At 39.6% G+C, this 16,099-nt stretch overlaps 1 protein-coding gene across 2 annotated transcripts in view; it reads left to right on the top strand.

Moving 5' to 3' along the window:
* ttyh2 (tweety family member 2) overlaps positions 1–16,099 on the top strand; it is a 73,349-nt gene that overhangs the window by 44,717 nt on the left and 12,533 nt on the right. For both annotated transcript variants that reach the window (XM_085466735.1, XM_085466736.1), the window contains exons 4-6: positions 1,359–1,579; positions 4,421–4,516; positions 15,681–15,753. In XM_085466735.1, coding sequence (XP_085322861.1) covers positions 1,359–1,579; positions 4,421–4,516; positions 15,681–15,753 — 390 coding nt within the window. The remainder of the gene's footprint in view (positions 1–1,358; positions 1,580–4,420; positions 4,517–15,680; positions 15,754–16,099) is intronic.

Raw genomic sequence — 16,099 nt, 5'->3', positions numbered from 1 at the left:
AGGTCAGGCTATTCCCTGACCTTTAACCACGCTAAGCGCATGGCTAAAGGTCAGGGAGTGGCCTCAGATTGATTGCGTTTCCTGCTTCGTCTGCTTTTGTTGGAGATGTTGTAAACTAATGGAAGTTCATACATGTTGAAGAAGACTTCTCACTGCCTAAGCATTTAACACATGAAGATGAATTACTTCAATGTTGATTTCCTACACACACACACACACACACACACACACACACACACACACACACACACACACAGCTGTTTCATATGGACTTTTCTGTTCATTGTTCAGTGAAAAGCTGAATAAGAGCAGCTGTTGACTGACCGGTTGAGTGCCTCACTTTAAGCAACAGAAAATTTCTATATTTAGAATATTATTAGAAGCATATTATACTTAGTATATGTAGTCCATTGCTACAATTCACTGCTGTTAAGTACATTGTTTCAGACAGATAGATAGATGAACTGTTTTTACATCCTTCTGCAATCCAGTCCTTGTACCTGATAAGATAGCTTTAAGGACTTTGTTACTAGCTGCTTTTGCAAAAACACATAATTTGTGAACTTGTCAGGCATGAAATAGTATTTTTGCACCAGCAAGGTGATTCTGATAGAGCTATTGGCATATCTTTGCAATGTGTCCTTAAAAAAAAACAAAAAACATGGACTTTGGCATGTTAAGTGCAAAAGAACTGTCAAGGTTGCAGACGAATACTATCTGAGAGTCAGAAGAGGTCAGAAACGGGTTAAAACTGTCTGTTTTTAGCCCTTTGTAAAACACAGTGGAGGCTCTGTGATTGTTTTAGGCTGTGTTTGAGCCATCAGCTTTTGATCAACCATGCTGTACCGTCTGGAAACTGTCTGATTGCTTCAACAACAACAGTAAAAACATAAATGAATAAAAAAGCAAGCACACATTATTAAAGCGGTTCATCTTGACAGAGAAGGGGATAAAAGACTGCCAAAGGAGCTGTGGAATGTCCTTCAAGAAGTTTAGAAAACTATTCCTGAAGACTACTTATAAAAGTTAGAAGAACACTTGCCTAAGAGAGTTCAGGCTGTGTTGAAGAATAAAGGTGGTCATACCAAATACTGACTTTCAAGCTTTTTGAAAGTGAACAAACTCTCTTTTTTGCCTTACAGGTTGTATTTTTTATTTCTGTGTACATTTGCATGTTTTTCAATAAATCACCACCTAATTTTCCTAAAAAACACAGAAAGAAATTTAGTTTCTCAGGACTTCTATGCAGTACTTTAGATAGATCTATTAATGTATTATAATACCATTGACTCATACCCTCTAACTGTATTTGCTGTGTCAGTTAATCTTACCCCACTCTTTCTTCTTGTGCGCTCCAGGTTTCAGGCACCATGGGCAACATGAGGAGTGGGCTGCACCAGCACCTTGCGAGGCTTGATGAGATCTTTGCAACACGGGGCGACTACGTGCAGACCCTGCAGTTCATGCAGCAGATGGCTGACAATGTGATCAAACAGCTGCTCGGACTGTCTGACTGGGAAAAAGCTAAAGTGGACCTGGCATCCATTGCCGATCAGTCAGCAACCATAGAGTACTACAGGTGGGGAACAGAAGAGTACATGTGTCAAGGTTGTACTGTGTGCGAATCTGTTTACTCGATGCTATAAAAGTGTCTAGTTAAACAGGAGGAGAAAAACACCCAGAGCTCGAGGACAGGATTCAGGAAGGTTATTTCTGTTGGTGCACGTTTCCGTTGCCCTGAACATTTTTAACGGTTTAAAGCTTCCCAGACACGTGGGAGGTGAAATTTTCAAATTTATTTATACAATGAAAATCAGTAGAAAAGTGTTTAAGGAATATAATTATTAATAACTTTGGAACAAGTTTACTTTTCATACATACATGCAGTCTTTAATCAGTTTATATGGCAAAAGTTTATCTAGAAGACATCTAAGCATCGGTGCACCTAAAAAGCTAATTCATCAGTGTTATGTTAAAAAAAATAATCCAAATAAAACAAACTTGCATATAGTCATTCACATTCATTTTATAGCTGCAATGAGCAATTTAAACACGGTAGAATAGATTACTTTCTACATGCTATGACCTGAATATCTCACATAATATTTATTGGGTGGGTTTAAATAATAATGCAGCTGTGTTTGTGTGTGTACCTACATACTGCATGTGAATTATCTTCCAGACAGTTCTTTAGGATGTTCAAAAAAAGCATCCTATTGAATAATTAGCAATCATTGCATAAATGAAAACAGCAGCTATTACTGCAAAAACTACTGCAACGTGTTAGCGGAACTATTTTCCGAGGCTTTGTCTCACTGTTGTTACTCTCATCGTCTTAGAGGAAAAAAATGCCCCGCATAGCTCCATGCTAGAAGTGTAGGCAGACTGCAAGCAGACAGCCAGACATTGTAAGCTGTTAATGGACTCATTATCACTGCTGCACTCCAACAAATAGCTTCTGTGCGGTTGGCTGTGTGTGCTTCCTGTTTTTCTTTTTTCTTCTTTTCTTTTTCATGTTGAACTTATAAAAGCCTGTGTGTTGTTCACTCTTCCAGTGTTGTTTTCTTACTTAGTCACAAAAAGTAACATTATTACTTCCAGGAATTGCTCAGTATTTCTTTTAACTGTGGCCCAATGCAAAACTACTGTTCCTAACCATTCTTAGTTTACCATGCAGTTTTATTCTCTCTCTATTGATCTGTTTTTACCACATCAGGTTAAGATATTGACAACATCAGTACCTTTTTTCTTTATCTACATGGTTTCTAAGTGGAAAGAACTGCTCAGCAGAGTTTACCTGTTCTCTCTGTGCTTGTGTGGGTCCTCACCAGGGGCTGCAGCTTCCTCCCACGGTCCACAGACATGCCTCTTAGATTAATTAATGATTAACTGGTGATTCTAAATTGGCCGTAGGTATTAATCTGAGTGTGAATGACTGTCTGTCTCTGGGTGTTATCCCTGTGATGGACTGGCAACGTGCCCTTCACAAGGATAAGCGATTAAAAATGGAAGAGCGATTTTTCATTGTTATTCCTGTGTTTTGAAGTCAGATACATTGCAGACAGTTAAATATTTGTGTACATAAACACTTTCAAAAGCCAGATTTTTTTCTCATGAAATGACCTGACGCTTAGATGCAGGATCCAGTCACCTTTGACCTGTCTGTGAGGGTAAACAGGTAGAACTTGAGCAAAACATCAGGAAAGACTGACAAATCTCAGTGTGTATTTTGTTTCTTGAGGAAAAGAGGTCTTGCTTTTTATTATACATACATGCCGCCCGTTCAACCTCCTGCATGTATTCATGCTTTGCTCAGACTCTAATTAGATTAGGATAACATAGACAACAAGGTGGCAGCGTTACTGAAGTACCTCCCATGCTGATGCCCCAGCTTCTTGTACTGTCCCCTGCCGAGGGGGGGAAGATAAAACGAGGAAGGAGATGGCGGCGAGGGAGAGAAAAGGGGCTAAAAGGGAAAGAGAGAGAGGGGAGAGAGATTAAAGAGACTGACGAAGAGGGGGAGGAAAAGGAAAAAGATGGAGAAAAGATGTGAGATGGATTCTCTCAGAGGGGTAGAAACTCTGGCTGGTGAGAAGTAGAAAGAAATGATTAAATACACAATAAGAATATACAAAGTGATGTCAGAGTTATGTATGCAGGGTGGAAGATGAACAACGATGGAAATAGACTGAAACGATTCCCCACAGTTTGTATTTTTCATACCATGAAACATTCAGCCACATGGATTTGAATCCATTCATTATAAGCCATCTGGACAGGTTTACTATGTCCAGCCACAAACTGTTCGAATAACAGATGGTTACAGTGAGGTGGACAACTCTACCACGTTATACCCGCGAGCACGAACACACTTTCACACACGCCTCTAATGCACGTATCCGATGATGTGAAATGAGGTGCAATACTTTACCCTTTCTTTCTTTTCCTGCTTGTCTTTACGAGTCATTTTTTATTTCACTAGGTTCCAACATCGATCGAATTTTTCTGTATGTTTTGATTAATTATAATAAGAATGATTCTCTGCAGAATAAATGCTTGTAAACCCTGTTTTTTAACAGTTGCTAAACCACTAGCTAGCACAGAGGAGTGAGGTGCAATTTTAAACAATTATGTGGCAGATTTACCTCTCAGAATTCATATTTCTGTATGTGTAATTTAAAATAAATTGGTAGTGATGCCTGCTGTGAAAGAATGTTGTTGGTTGCTTTCAAGAGAAACCCATCTCCAGCTATTGACAACAAAGGTATTACTACGGGTAGAAATAAAGGCAAAACTACAAAAATAAAAGCTACATTTCAGAAACTGAATTTCTTTTTAACCTCCCATGTTCCATCACCTCCCATAAATAAAAGGCATTCACCAGCAGCAGTTTAATTTTGTGGTCTGTCTGTGTCTGCAGGTGGCTCACATACCTGCTGCTCCTCATCCTGGACCTGATCATCTGCCTGCTGGCCTGTCTGGGACTGGCCAAGCAGTCCCGCTGGCTGCTCACAACGTGAGTATATACCCTGTAACATTGGGCTATTTTACAGCAACAAGCTATCTTTTTGTTCACATGAAAAGTGGTAATCTGTTCCTTCCCCCCAATTCTTATATGTGATATTTTTTTTCTCTTTCCTTGCACAGCAGGAGGGAGAGACAGTGGGTGAAAAGCAAAGGCAGGATATATAAAAGAAAAAGTCAGTTGGGAGATTAGTAGGCTAAGCCTTAACTAACTGTGTGCTATTATGGAAATAAAATATATTCATTTTTCTTTTCTGAAAATATTCAATTTTTCTATTTTTTTTTAAACAAAAAATAGAGATGAGTTGAGCGAATTAGTATGAGTTGGTGTAGATGAAGGAAGCTTGAGGCGTGGTAAATGTCTGTGAACAAAGCAGCAAAGCACTGAATTACATCCTTGCTCAAACACTCCTCTTCTAGCCATTTCCGTATTCCCTTTTCTTTTTAGCATTGCCAGCAGTGGGTTGAACTTGTTCAGCGTTACTGTCTCAGTGGCTCTGCTTTGCAAAGAGGTTTGGAAAGCAGGGGAGAGATGAGATGTTATCAGCAATACAACTTCCTGAAGATTATTTTCCCTCTTTAACACTTGACCTGTTCTAAATAGGCTGGGCATGAATTACATTAAACAACAGTAGGTACAATTTTATTGTATCTCCAGATTATATAGCATGTAATTTATACCTTTTTTGTTGTGGTTTTTAGTTGTATCACACTAATGCTACTCTTTAGGAGTGACAAACATCCAGAATGAAAGATAAATATGTGACAGCACATGCCAGCTATACTAAAACATAAGCAGTAAAAGAAAAAAAACACAGTAATACATTAACAGGTGTTGGTTCGTCTGCCTTTTAACAGGCAGCCAGAATGTGCAGCATGTTGGTGTTAATGAACCTAACAATCACTCTCCCACACACTGTAGTGCATGTTTTGCTGAAACGGAGCTTTCACAGAAAGAACATGAAATCTGTCCTGCCTTCATTCCTTCATGAGGCATCCTGTCTCTTGCAATCAGTCATTTCAGGGTGTGAGTTCTGCTAAACTTGCCCTACTAACCACAAATGCACTCGAAGACTAACCCTATACACACACACACACACACACACACACACACACACACACACACACACGCACAAACACACACACACATAAGATGAGTCAGTGTGAAGAGTGTCTGCCTTCCCAAGAGATGCAGTCTTCCACTAGAGTGGAAGTGGTTGGGGGCAAATTACACTCTGGAGGCCTACCAACTCTTTCTGGTACATGCCGTCTGGCTGGGTGTTACTGTGACATACAGTAACAGCTTACACCTACACGTTAGAGATTTATAAAGCTCACTGTCAGAGAGATGTTTATTTATGGATCTTTTACAACTGCTTGTTTTTGTGAAGAGGCATTTGTTGCGGTCGAGTTTTTCAGCCGTGATTCTTTTTATACGCCTTTAACGTGGCAAGGACATTTTGGTTTGGTGAATAAAAACTGTCATCTCAAACCCGGATACACAGAAACTATTATGCATATTCGGTCTGAAAGTGCTGTAAAGTATAAAAAGCTTCAAGTGCATGTGTATTCCTAAAGTAAAGGACAGAGGAAATTTAATTTCCCTGGATGGCGGAGATCATTAGGACTGTGATGAGCAAGGATTCGCAGCGCAAGTTGCGTTAAAAGTAATAAACGGTTTTTCAGGGGAGGCCTGAATTTCTTAAGTAACCTTGAATATCCAGATTACGAACTCAAGAACACTTAACAAGCCCGAAGCAAATAAAGAGCAGGCTTTAGTTCAGGCAGCCGAGTCTGCTTCAACGCTCACATGACTCACTGTAGAACATTTCCAGCTCAGCCTTTTAATCATGGAGCTGTAATTAAGCCTCATTATTGTGCTTGTATACTGCTGATTTGCATTTAGAGAAATGTAAAGCAATCTGAATTGCACTTTCACGGGCACAACAAAGAAGTGCTTTTAATTAACATATCTGACAGATGTTCAATGGCAAGATATTTCATTCATCTTACATAACATGCCATGAGTAATATCTCTTAAAGTCTTGGAAAGACACTAAAAATGACAGAATAATACTATGAGCTGGGAAAAAATACAGCGCTTTTTGCCATATAATGCCTGTTAGTATAATTGAGCGTTCGATTATGTTGTCCTAAAAAACATATCAGTCAACCATCTCTTACTAAATAGTTATATAAATTTAGAATATGTGCAGCATTAATGTTTGGCTTTTATCTTCTTAGCTAATTGCTCATCAAGCATAAAACATCAAGCTCATCTCAGCAGGAAGTGGGAAGTGACAATACTAATTTTCCCCTCAAGGGAAATCTAGATTCAGAGCCCACGGTTAGGTGCTGTGGTGGGCGTGGGGCTTCTGAAATGCTGACAGCAGTAGTCTAAACAAGCGTTGGTATGTCTCTCAGGTTAGTGTGTTTGCACTGCGTTGAATTGATGGTCTAACTACACCTCTGTGATCAAAAGCTTGCATTGTAAGTCTGTCACTGGGGGGGGTGCCATGTAAGTGCAGCAGCAAGCTTGAGTTGGGTATCCTGAAGGGTCCCTCACTTCACTTCATATTTGGAAAAAATAAACAAGGAAGTGAAAAATAAATGAGCCAGGGAGAGATAATGTTCCTGCTGTAGTGGAAAACCTTTAGCATATGTTGGCAGTTTACCCATTAGTGCTGGGGTAAACATTGAAGGAGGTAATTGCACAGATAAACCTGTTCAACTGCTCGTTAATGCAAATATCTAATCAGCTAGTCATATGGCAGCAACTCAGTGCATTTAGGCATATAGATATGGCCAAGACAAACTGCTGATGTTCAAACTGAGCATCAGAATGGGGGAAAAAGGTGACCTAAGCGACTTTGAGGTTGTTGGTGCCAGACTGGCTAGTCTGACAATTCCAGAAACTGCTGATGTACTGGGATTTTCCCAACAAATCCCAGTAGATCATCTCTGAGATTTCCAGAAAGTGGTTTGAAAACAAGTCAATGTCCAGTGAACAGCAAAAATGTCTTGTTGATGCCAGAAGTCAGGTTGCCATTTTTGTCAGTTAAGAACAAGAAACTGAAGCTGTAGTTCTCACAGCTCACCAAAATTGGACAATAGAAGACTGGAAAGGTCTGGTCAGGCTCAGGCTGCTGATGGTGGTGTAATCATATGTGGATATTTTCTTGAGATACTTTGGGCCATTTAATACCAGCTGAACACTGCTTAATGTTTAGCTAGTATTAAATGGGCAACAGTGCACTCACTGTTGAACATGACAGTGAGTGCACTATACTCACATGGCCGCCACAGTCACTAGATCTCAGGCCATGTCCACACTAATGTGTTTTCGTTTGAAAACGCATCTTTTTGTCTCCGTTTTGGCCTTCCGTCCACACTGAGACGGTCAAGGAAAACGCTCTCCAAAGCGGATACGCGTGGCAGTGTGTACGGCAAACCCGGAGCCTTTTCGAAAACGATGACACATGCATCATGTGATGCAGTCATGTGACCAATTAAGCTAAGATAGCGGAGGGCATTATACAGCAGTTCTTTTGTTTGCGCTCAATTTTGACAGCCCTATTAGACATTAATATCAGTTTGTACATGACCAGATAGCTTTTCTTCAAATTCTTTAACTCAATCGCTTTTGCAACTTCGTACTTTTGTGTTACTCGCAGCGACAACTACACCTCATTGTTAGTCCACTTAAAAAACTCGGTGCTTTTCCTCGACATTTTGCTGCGACGTTTCAAAGAGCCAGAAAGTAACTAAACGGCAGACAGAATTGACGCAGGTCGAAACGTCTTGCGTTTCACGCATGCGCAATACTGGAACTTAGGCGTTTTCTGCCGTTTCAATGTGGATGCACAACTCTGTGAAAACGACTGAAAATGATAGTGTGGACACGGAGTGTTTTCTGATGAAAACGCCGTTTTCTAATTTATCCAGGCTAATGTGGACGTAGCCTCAATCAACGCAATGTTTCTGACATGTTGTTGAATCTATGCCAGGAAGAATTAAAGCAGTTCTAAAAGAAAAAGTGGGTCCAACCAAGTACAAGCAAGGTGGACCAAATGAAGTCCTCAAGAAAGACGCATCATTTTCGGTTCAAACTACCCTGTCCAAACTAGCCCCTTGTGTCAAAGGTGTCCCATAAGGAAGTGTGCCGGAGCCTTTGTGTTTTTCCAAAGATAATATAGAGTTTATTAAGATAAATTTCTTAAAAGTTTAAGGCACTTGCCCGAAGGAAGGAAGACAGGGATACATTTAGTTACTTTTTGTAGAAACAATTTATATTCACATAATAATTATACTATACTAAGTATAATCATCATAATTATACTTTACCTTAATTGTACACACTGACTAAGTAAATCCATATTACCACAACTGTCTTCATAATTAAGACATTTTAGACAATAAGGTCAATCTCCTAAATTTGCTCGGAGGAAATAAACACAATTTAATGAGTTGCAGTCCAAGTTAGTCTGTGATGGTTTGTAAGATGGCAATCACAAGGTGGAAGCCAAAATTAGAAACTGAGAGAAATATGTGATTACTATGTCAAGCTAATTAGCACTGGCAGTGAGGTCTCAGTACCCATGCATATCTGCTCTGAGGTCACATCTCTATCATTTTGCTCAGTTTTAATTAGAACATTTAATGGGGGCTTGTGTAAGGATGACAAAGCTTTCACTTTCTATACATTTATACAGGGAGTGCAGAATTATTAGGCAAATGAGTATTTTGTCCACATCATCCTCTTCATGCATGTTGTCTTACTCCAAGCTGTATAGGCTCGAAAGCCTACTACCAATTAAGCATATTATAGGTGATGTGCATCTCTGTAATGAGAAGGGGTGTGGTCTAATGACATCAACACCCTATATCAGGTGTGCATAATTATTAGGCAACGTCCTTTCCTTTGGCAAAATGGGTCAAAAGAAGGACTTGACAGGCTCAGAAAAGTCAAAAATAGTGAGATATCTTGCAGAGGGATGCAGCAGTCTCAAAATTGCAAAGCTTCTGAAGCGTGATCATCGAACAATCAAGCGTTTCATTCAAAATAGTCAACAGGGTCGCAAGAAGCGTGTGGAAAAACCAAGGCGCAAAATAACTGCCCATGAACTGAGAAAAGTCAAGCGTGCAGCTGCCAAGATGCCACTTGCCACCAGTTTGGCCATATTTCAGAGCTGCAACATCACTGGAGTGCCCAAAAGCACAAGGTGTGCAATATACTCAGAGACATGGCCAAGGTAAGAAAGGCTGAAAGACGACCACCACTGAACAAGACACACAAGCTGAAACGTCAAGACTGGGCCAAGAAATATCTCAAGACTGGTTTTTCTAAGGTTTTATGGACTGATGAAATGAGAGTGAGTCTTGATGGGCCAGATGGATGGGCCCGTGGCTGGATTGGTAAAGGGCAGAGAGCTCCAGTCCGACTCAGACGCCAGCAAGGTGGAGGTGGAGTACTGGTTTGGGCTGGTATCATCAAAGATGAGCTTGTGGGGCCTTTTCGGGTTGAGGATGGAGTCAAGCTCAACTCCCAGTCCTACTGCCAGTTTCTGGAAGACACCTTCTTCAAGCAGTGGTACAGGAAGAAGTCTGCATCCTTCAAGGAAAACATGATTTTCATGCAGGACAATGCTCCATCACACGCGTCCAAGTACTCCACAGCGTGGCTGGCAAGAAAGGGTATAAAAGAAGAAAAACTAATGACATGGCCTCCTTGTTCACATGATCTGAACCCCATTGAGAACCTGTGGTCCATCATCAAATGTGAGATTTACAAGGAGGGAAAACAGTACACCTCTCTGAACAGTGTCTGGGAGGCTGTGGTTGCTGCCGCACGCAATGTTGATGGTGAACAGATCAAAACACTGACAGAATCCATGGATGGCAGGCTTTTGAGTGTCCTTGCAAAGAAAGGTGGCTATATTGGTCGCTGATTTGTTTTTGTTTTGTTTTTGAATGTCAGAAATGTATATTTGTGAATGTGGAGATGTTATATTGGTGTCACTGGTAAAAATAAATAATTGAAATGAGTATATATTTGTTTTTTGTTAAGTTGCCTAATAATTATGCACAGTAATAGTCACCTGCACACACAGATATCCCCCTAAAATAGCTAAAACTAAAAACAAACTAAAAACTACTTCCAAAAACATTCAGCTTTGATATTAATGAGTTTTTTGGGTTCATTGAGAACATGGTTGTTGTTCAATAATAACATTATTCCTCAAAAATACAACTTGCCTAATAATTCTGCACTCCCTGTATAGACTAGCTATAACAGAAGTTTACAGCAAAATATTTTTTAGTAGAGAAGAAAATCCCCTTCCCACTCTGATTTAATTCAGTCACTTGACCTCATCCTTGAATGCATTTACTAGCATCATCTGACCTGCTCATTGAACTCTGTAACTTTTGCACTTGACTCAACTTTAAACCCTATTTTCCTTGTATCCCATTGATTCCCATTCGTCTCACAGAGCACAAAACTGAATAATTTATTTTAATTTCACTTTAGTTTTAGGAATAAAGCTCTAGTTTGCAACAACAGTCATCACAGGGCACTTTACAAAGAAGAGTAATTACCTTTTCTCTATGTAGTGTTGAGAAGACATCAAACAATAAACACTCATCAACTGATGGGCTCAGTTACCGTAGATCAGAAACATGTAGCTACAGAGCCAAAACGAGGAAAGACTGGAAAAACAAAGACAGAGAAATGCACGGTGAATGAAAGAGAAAACTCCTTTCAACACAGAGCAGTTTGCAGTTCATGTGCCCCGCTTCCCATTTACATTGGGTCTCAGTATGAAAAATTCTACATACCACTACACACGCTTAAGTCATCTGAACATTTTTCACAGGACTCTATCCAGTGCTGTGAAAAACCAACTGGAACCCATGATTTTTTTCCACAATTTCTTTTGCTGTATAACTTTGTCATAAATCAACATCATCATCGCATTCTTGTGGAGCAATGTGGCCCACTCTTCTTTACAAATTTGCTTCAGTTCACTGATTTGCAGGTATTCATCTGTGCACTGGTCTCTTTAGATCCCACCACAATATTTCAATCAGGTTGACTTTGGCATACAGAGAGGTTGACTTGATGTCTCCAGACTACCCAGGTTCTGTGACTGTGAAACGAGCCTAATTAGCATAGCATAGCATCTTTATTTATAATGCACTTTACATCCGACAATGTTAGCCAAAGTGCTACAAATATAAAACAAAGAGAAAACAGTTTACATATAGAATATCTTAAAATTAAAAATAATATAATTAATAAGAAACATATTAAGAAACATCAACAAGTCCTGCTGTGCTGAAAGCCAAGGTGAATAGATATGTTTTAAGACGTGATTTAAAAACAGATAAGGAAGGCGCCTGTCTAACATGTAAAGGCAACTCATTCCACAATTTTGGTGCTGCCACAGTAAATGCCCGATCCCCTCTGAGTTTACGATTAGTCCTGGGCACGCTTAGGAGGAACTGGTCTGTCAACCTGAGGGACCGGGAAGGTATGCATGGATGAAGAAGCTCAGAGAGGTACAGAGTGGCAGCATTGGACAAACATTTAAAAACCAAATAAAAGTAGCTTAAAATGGATCCTAAAATGCACGGGCAGCCAATGAAGTGAATATAAAACTGGGGTGATATGCTTGCATCTACGAGTGCCAGTCAAAAGACATGCTGCAGCATTCTGAACTAGCTGCAGTTGAAAAACAGAAGATTGACTCACCCCATAATAAAGAGAATTACAGTAATCCAGCCGAACGGCTACAAAGGCATGGATTACTGTTTCAAATTGCTAATTATCATCCTTCTACCACCGCGCTTGACAGTTAATATGAGGTGTTTATACTGACATGCTGTGTTTTTTGGTTTCGTTTTTTTTTGCCAAACATGGTCCCATATGTCTAAAGAACGTTGTTCCAGAGATCTTGTGGTTTGTTCAGATGCAACTTTGCAAAATTAAGCTGTACTGCCTTTTTCTTTTTTGTTACAGATGTTTGCTTTTCTCCCGTTAACTCTTCCAAACAAGCCATGCTTGTTTAGTATTTTTCTAACTCTACTGTCATGAACTTTAACATTAACCAGCTAACTGTGGCCTGTAGAGTTTGAGATGTAGCTTAACTGTTTTTATATTTTTTTGTGCAGTTTCTCTGAGCATTGCAAAGTCTGGCTTTAGGGTGAATTTGCTGGGAAGATTGGCAACTGACTTGTTTTCCAGTTGTGAATAATCTTTCTCACTGTAGTATGATAGGCTTCCCTGTGGACAGCAACGGTTGCTTCTCTCAGGCTATTCCTTTCGCCTTTCTTCTTTGGCATTGTGATAACACAGACCTGAATGTTCCAGACCAGCAAATTGACCCAAGACAAAAAAAAAAAGAAGAAAGAGCTATTCACTCATTGGAAATAACGGTTGGAGCATTTGACCATTGCTGTACAAGCTGCCAACTTTTCTTACATTTACAACTTGTCAAACCTTTGTCCACATATCCAAAGCTAAATTCTTTTACACCGAAGAAAATAAAATATACGCCAAGACACAGCTGCAGTGTGTAGGTTATCATTCAACTTATGGTTGTCTTAAGAGCTTGAGAAAACAAGCGAACTGAAGAAGCATCTTAGGTGAACAATGAAAACATAAAGAAGTCCAGTTTTCTTCATTGTTCAAACTCTTATGACCCTAAATTAACATCCATCCAATTCAGTACCCATCCCAGCAGCCATGGGGTGAGAGCCGGTGTACACTCTGGACAGGCTGCCGGTCTATTGCAGGGCTAACAAGCCTAAATTAGCCTAAATTGCCAAAATCATTTTCTATGTTAATGTATGTATAATAGTTAATCCACCAGTATGCACAAGCTCTTTATCAAAACAGCATTTTTAATGCTAAAATATAATTATAGTTGTTATGAAAGAATTTTCTAATTTGTTGTTATAACTATAGATATAGATATCAATATAGATATAGATAGCTAACGGTAGCGTTTCCATCTATGCTGACAATGTATTCCTGTTACTGTCAAACAAATTATTGGTGCATCACCAAGATGGTGGCTAGTGAAAATGAAAAGTGTACAGAATTTTACACTCAGGGTTTTGTCTGTTTTAAGCATACCACCAAGTTACTTGGAGTGTACCGGGTGTAGCTGTTCTTTTTAGTGTGGCTACTCTAGGCAAACAAAAGAGGAAATATGTGATTTGAGATGCAGCATTAGTATTTCATGGGAAAAATACAGGAAGAGCACAGTCTTCTAAGGCCGGTGTCCTAGCTATCAATTTTAGAGAAAGTGAGAATTTGCACCAAAATACAAAAGGTTCATTCTTTTCTGCTGCTATATCTCTGCAGCAGGTTTGATGAAATTTGGCCATGTAGCTTTTGTGTAATTTTGCTGACAGAAAGAGAGACAATTGGCACAGCAAATGTAACCCTGTGAGGCTCTTGTCTGCGAGGAGGAATTACAAAAGTGTCAGAAAAGGAATCAGAATTTTCTTCTTATCCCTTTATAGTTGTTGTAGTTACCACCAAGAACCAGATGTGATACTGGTGTAAAGTGTTCTATACAGTACCCCTTATATAGCCATATGCAGATATAATCACATATTAATGCAAGTTATCGCAGTGAACGAGTAAGACGGTGAAGAACGTTTGCATTAGTTCTGCTTGTCGAGTCTAAAATAAGATAAGGAATCTGTGAAGCCTCACTCTCTTTCCTATCTCGCAAATTGTCTGGGCCTAGTGAGAGGTCTGTATCAGACAGAAGGAAGGAGACAGACTTTAAGTATGAGGATCTGATTTGAAGGCAGAGGGCGTTGAAAATACACTGTAGAGAGGGCAAAGGGAATATATAGAGAAGTAGAGATAAAGAGAAAAGGACAGAAGTAGCGGATTGTAAGTTCAATATTGGGAGCTCAGTATCAATTCAGTGCATTGAGAAATGGATTAGCCTGGGATCTGTGGGGTGCTGAAAGATGAACAGGCTGGCGATGAGCCTGGACATGCATAGAAAAAAAATCCGATTTAAACTGTGGTGACATGAATCAGGAGCTTATTGGATTTTCTGGAAATTCTTTTCACTTAACCAGAGCTGATCTATGATTGTCTTTAATAGGTATTGATCTCCTATTTTAGTACATCAACACTTTCCTGCATGCCAAAATGGACAGCCAGGGCCTGCAATCTCTCAGCCTCTGTGTAAATCATTTGATGTCATCATCTTATCATCTAATAAGTTGACATCATCAGGGTATGGATTCACTGTAAAACAAACACATGGGTGCAGGAACATCCATCCACTGAGTTCGCTATAATCAGATGTCGGCAAACAGAGCGGATGAGCACTGTTGAAGATTAGCTGTTCTTCTGCAGCTGTATGTTGAAGCAGCAGAATCAACTCCATGGAAGTAAACATGACTGCTGTGACTTTTTCTGGTGATGACAGCCCAGTGACATCAGCATTTCTTCCTCTTGGGTCGCGAGCCATTTCTTATGAGTAGCAGAAGCTGTTATGACACGGACTCTACAATAGCTCTTTTTGTTTCTTCATTTTGATTGTTATTTTGTTATATACAGTAGTTATAAGACATGGTTAAAACATGCAACTATTCCAAAGGGGTCGCTTTATTACTAGTTTGGAAAAGCAGTTGCTTGCAAAGATAATGACTCAACTCTACTTTGAAGCGTCTCTTAGCATTCATGGCATTCATCTTTGTGATTTTTCTATCAGTGCAAAGACACAGATTAAATGGAGTGATTAGACTTAATATTAGTGGCTCAAAAACACAGCTTCAAAAGAATGTTGATGTAGGAACCATATCAAATTGAAGGTGCTGATATACCACTGATATAATAAGTGCAGATTCGTATGACAAACCCAGAGTACTTCTTGGTTTTCTAGCAGTGTGATTACAATAGTGTTTACCTGTAATCACTGCAAGTAATTGGAATGAGCCTAATGCAAACCGGGTCAAGTATTTAAATCACTGACTCATTCACTTGGATAAATACCAAGCTTTAATGAGCCATTGTGTCCTGGTTCACTGAGCCTTCAGTTAATCTTAGTTTAATTTAGCAAATAAACAGATCACTGCACTGAGTTTCAACCTGACCCTGTTGTTTCTTTGTATTTCTGCAGGATGATGGTGTTTGGAGTGCTGACGCTAGTCCTGAGCTGGACTTCACTGGGAGCTGACCTGGCAACCGCTGTGGTAAGCTCCCTCGCTTTCTTACCCCTGAGTGACTGACTTACTTTGATATAAAATACCCTAAACTGGTCACCTCTCTTATGATACTTGATAGTTTGCAGAAACTATCTATCTATTTAAGGTATTAGCTGCTAATTAGTGGTTCTAAGCTTAAAAGCCAAGTATTTAAGCTTTATCAGGATGTTAAGGTTACAAAAATATTTATGAAATCAGTCTAAGTGACAGAGATCCCTCACAGATGCACAGAGTCATCTAAACAGGTTCTAAAACTGCCCAATCTCAAATTCTTCTGATCACAGCTATCCGTCTACCACGTCATGAGCTTTTGATCTCTGCTGTCAAAACACAC

This window comes from Copadichromis virginalis, linkage group LG8 (genome assembly GCF_057382275.1).
Source record: "Copadichromis virginalis isolate Kocher_CV1m ecotype Utaka linkage group LG8, C_Virginalis_male_GT1.1, whole genome shotgun sequence".
Classification (NCBI taxonomy): domain Eukaryota; kingdom Metazoa; phylum Chordata; class Actinopteri; order Cichliformes; family Cichlidae; genus Copadichromis; species Copadichromis virginalis.
Note: the sequence above shows the minus strand (reverse complement) of the source record. Positions and strands in the feature narration are given on the sequence as shown.